Source organism: Sinocyclocheilus anshuiensis, unplaced genomic scaffold (assembly GCF_001515605.1).
Source record: "Sinocyclocheilus anshuiensis isolate Anshui unplaced genomic scaffold, SAMN03320099.WGS_v1.1 scaffold429, whole genome shotgun sequence".
Lineage (NCBI taxonomy): Eukaryota > Metazoa > Chordata > Actinopteri > Cypriniformes > Cyprinidae > Sinocyclocheilus > Sinocyclocheilus anshuiensis.
In genome coordinates, this window is record NW_015539859.1 from 756226 (window position 1) to 760335 (window position 4110).

At 38.8% G+C, this 4110-nt stretch overlaps 1 protein-coding gene across 1 annotated transcript in view; it reads right to left on the reverse strand.

The window, feature by feature from the left end:
* arl6ip5b (ADP-ribosylation factor-like 6 interacting protein 5b) overlaps window positions 1–4049 on the reverse strand; it is a 9652-nt gene extending 5603 nt beyond the window's left edge. Inside the window, exons 1-2 of the mRNA XM_016481281.1 lie at window positions 3783–4049; window positions 654–871 (exon numbers count right to left, since the gene is read on the reverse strand). Coding sequence (XP_016336767.1) covers window positions 654–871; window positions 3783–3961 — 397 coding nt within the window. The 5' untranslated portion in view covers window positions 3962–4049. The remainder of the gene's footprint in view (window positions 1–653; window positions 872–3782) is intronic.
* Between the last annotated feature and the right edge of the window lie 61 nt (window positions 4050–4110).

Consider the following 4110-nt stretch of genomic DNA (forward strand, 5'->3'; position numbering starts at 1 on the left):
ACCATTGAGGAAGTTATATTCTCTTTTTTTCATAGGATAATTGAGAGTTAAAGTATTTTTACACTGAAAGTAATAAAAGGCACATGTGTCAAACATGATGCACATTAAAATGAGATGTCATCAGTTATTACTGATGTACAAAAGAGCTGAATTATCATACATAAATACTTTCACTTCCTCTAAGTAACCTCCAACACTTTAGTTTGCACAATAAAGTAATCCTGCACGCTTAACAATAAAGGTGCCTTATTGGTATTAATGGTTCACTGAAAAACTTGAACAATCATTGAAGCTTTCCACGGCATAAAAGGTTCTTTATAGTGAACAGATATAGTTTTTACACTAATAAAAGTGGTTCGTTTAAAGAGCTGTTCACTGAAAGTTTTTTTTTTTTTTTGTGTGTGGAGCTTCTATGGCATCTCTGTGAAAATCTCCTTTTGAAGCCTTTATTCCTAAGAGTGTGGGTGACAAATATGCTTCTGAACAGTATTCCTACAATTGCATGTGTGCCCAAATATTGTGTTTGTTTTGGGGTGATGCTGCATCCACACCAGTAAGTGTCAGTATAAAGTCCAGGAAAACATGTTAAAAATGACACGGTGCACCTGTAATAAGGCAGGTGCGAGTCCAGAAGATCTGACACTGGTACTCACAGAGCATGGGGAGTGTGATACCGAAGAGAAACACCATCACTCCTCCACACAAGGACAGCAGGAGGTAACTGATTCCCAGGACACCCACGACAAACAGGGTGGGATTTCTCTTCTTGAAGTTCTTGATCACAGCTTTATTCTCTCCTGCCCACACCGAGCTCATGAAGACCAGAGCCACGACCGCCCCACCAACAAACATGCCCAGCGGGTTCAGAAAACTGCAAAAACCACACCAGACATTTATGTGACATCACTATGAGTATTATTATAACATCGCGGTGAGAAAACAAAGCAGTGCTGCATCAAACAGGTGATAAAACTGGGCTCCTAATGTCAGTGTGAACAACGGGAAGTATTCAGTTAAGGGTCTTTCACACCAAGGAAGATAACGATACTGTAGTTATCGGTATAGCAATCTTAAGTTATCGGTATAGATATCTTACAGTTATCGGTATAGTCATATTAAGTTATTGGTAAAGTCTAACTTCTCAGCATATGCCTATAATAAATAGAAAGTTATTGTCTGTTGGTGTGGACGTAATATAGTTGTCATTGTAATTGTCGTTCTTGGTGTGAACAGGTCTTTTCAACCATTATTTTAACATATAGTAATAAAGATAGCTTTTAAAATAAAGAATTGTAAAACGATGCACAGAAATAAAATAAAATAAAGATTTTTTTTTAATTCACGCTTTTATTCTTTTTTTTTAGCTCAGACCCCAAATAAAACAGTAAGATAGATGCAGGCCAGATGACTAATAATATATACACTATATAAATATAATAACATTTGATTTTTCCAATATAGTAAATCCTATGAATGAATGAATAAAATGAATGAATGTCTAAAGCCAAGTTTACACTATAAAGGTGCAACAGAAATGCTTATGAAATATAGACATATTTGTATATATATGTTTGATTTTTGAATTGTAATGTTTGTTTTTACAGAGTTTTTTTTCGTGTTGATTATTATATATACAATATTATATTTAACAATAAGTAGCAACTGAATTGACTCTGTAGGCCTATTAACCTGTTGTATGTGATATATATATATATATATATACACATACATGGCGACATTGGGGGGGGGGCAATTGTAAAAGTATTAGCAGCAAAACAACAAAGCTACTGCTTTTCACGGAACATACGTAATTACCCATTATACATTGTGATATAGCCTGGTTCATTGATCCGTTAGATCGGATTGCTTTCTCACTACAATCAAAACGCTCCAGAGTTTGTTTTCAATCGAGCCGAGACCACCTCGTTCAGGCGACCTCGGACCGATTGTTTTGGTGCGGATCCATTCGCGATTGCAGTGTTCACATATGCCCAAACGAACCGTGCTAAGGGGGGAAACGCACCAGGTTCCGAAACAACGGGCCAGGTGTGAAAGCACCCATTGTGCAGTTTAGAGAGCTTAATTGATTATAACTAGAGCCCGACCGATATATCGTTTTGCCGATATTATCGGCCGATATGAGCCTGTCGCCGATATATCGGTATCGGCGAATATGCCACCGATATTTGACTGGTACTGTACTATAATATACACAAAGAATATCGGTATCGTCCTTTTTTTTACTCCCTAATATTGGTATCGGTCCCAAAAAAACCATATCGGTCGGGCTCTAATTATAGCAGAACTTTGTGAGATCGCGATGAATGAAGATGAGCGCGCTTTGCACACTTTCTAGGGTATAATCCATTCAGAATTTGTATGAAACAGAAACTTTTGTTTTTCGGACACATACACCCTGCGAAGTTTCGGGAATGACATCCGCATATTTATGCGGGATTCACTCTCGAAATAGCAATGATTGGCACTGAACATACAATATAGGCTATGTGAAAGCAGCCTCAGTGGTTTAATTCTGGAACCGGTCCTGGCCAAACCTCCACAGACAGCACGCGTCCCGAGCGAGATCTAATTCACGGACCAAAAGTGTGTGTAAACTTTATTGAGACCGGGACATATCAACCAGTAATTTAATGTAATTTCCAGTAACGGACGGTAGAAAGTTCAGCGATGAATGGTATGAGATTTATGACAGAATATAGTCCCACAACTATCGTTTATTTTTTCCTCGCCGTGTCTCGCCTTTGGTAACAACAATTCAAAACGGAAACATTTCAAGTGACACGGGAAAAAGACACGGAAAACTTCAGTGAACATCAGAAAAGCAGCGTGCACATTTCTAATGAAAGGCCATGACAAACGGAAGCATCAAGAGTCAGCTCCACAGTTTACTAAACGGTGGCAACCTCTTTAAGTTATTCTTGACTGTGTTGGATTGACTGCTTTGATGCGTTGCAATAAGGTAGGGTTTTGCATTGATGCTTACATCCGAAAAAATTTTTTTTGCTTTTATTTAGGCTTTTTTTCTTGCCCAAACCCCTGAATATATATATATATATAAACTAACTGAAATCAGAATTAAATTGATGTGTGAAGTCTGTCATTTAGAAACAAATAAAAATGTACAAGTAAAACTGCATGTACAATAATTATACAAAAAAGGATAAAGTAGATATAGTGCAAAAAGTAATGCACATCAAAGCATGTCACTGCTTTGTATTTATTTTATTTATTTTTTGGTCATGAAGGACTTTTAAGCATGTTAGGTTATATGTCATGGTATTACAAAATCCTGTTTGTAGTTTTGAAGCAGATGCCTGATTGTTGGCACATGGACGCATCTCTACAGTCAGCTGCTCACAGAGAGAGTGACTCACTGATTCCAGACAGCTGCAAAACAAAAGACCTGGGACCTTGACAACGCTCACATTCAGCCAAAGAAGGGTGGGTCCACCTTCAACACATTCCCCACATCGACAAGAACCAGGCCTACTTCTCATGTCTCGTTAATAACACGCTTACAGTATATTTCTGATTCACTGTTTGTCGTTCAGTGTAAAGTATACAGTCACCGCATTACATGGAGGATGAGTTTGCTCTATCCAGGATGGGTGCGACATTTATGCAAGCTTTACTAAAGATAATAAACACACACAGCACTCTGGAGCATTTCGTAACAGATTGAATGATGTGTACACATTATATATATAGCCTATGTATAATACACATTATAAATGATTAAGACATTTAAGACCTTTACCTACCCGACAATCAGAATCACGACGACAGCGGCCGCAAAGTAATTAGTCTGAAAATAAAGCAGATTGCTGATCACTCTGTTATTCCATTTGCTTAAATCAGACACATCGGGTTTGGAGAATCGGTCAACACCAGGGAAGAAATCATCCCACGGTCTGAACGGTGCGAGCTCCATCCCTGCCATGATGCTTTCGATCACTGCTGCGCTGCGATGACGCAGACTCACGGGTGGGCGGGGCTCGCGGCCCAAAGGCCAAGTGGTGCGTTCGACTTCATGCAGCACTGCGCAGATCGATCGCAATCTGACTTGACGCAGTGCATGCCGGTTAGTAA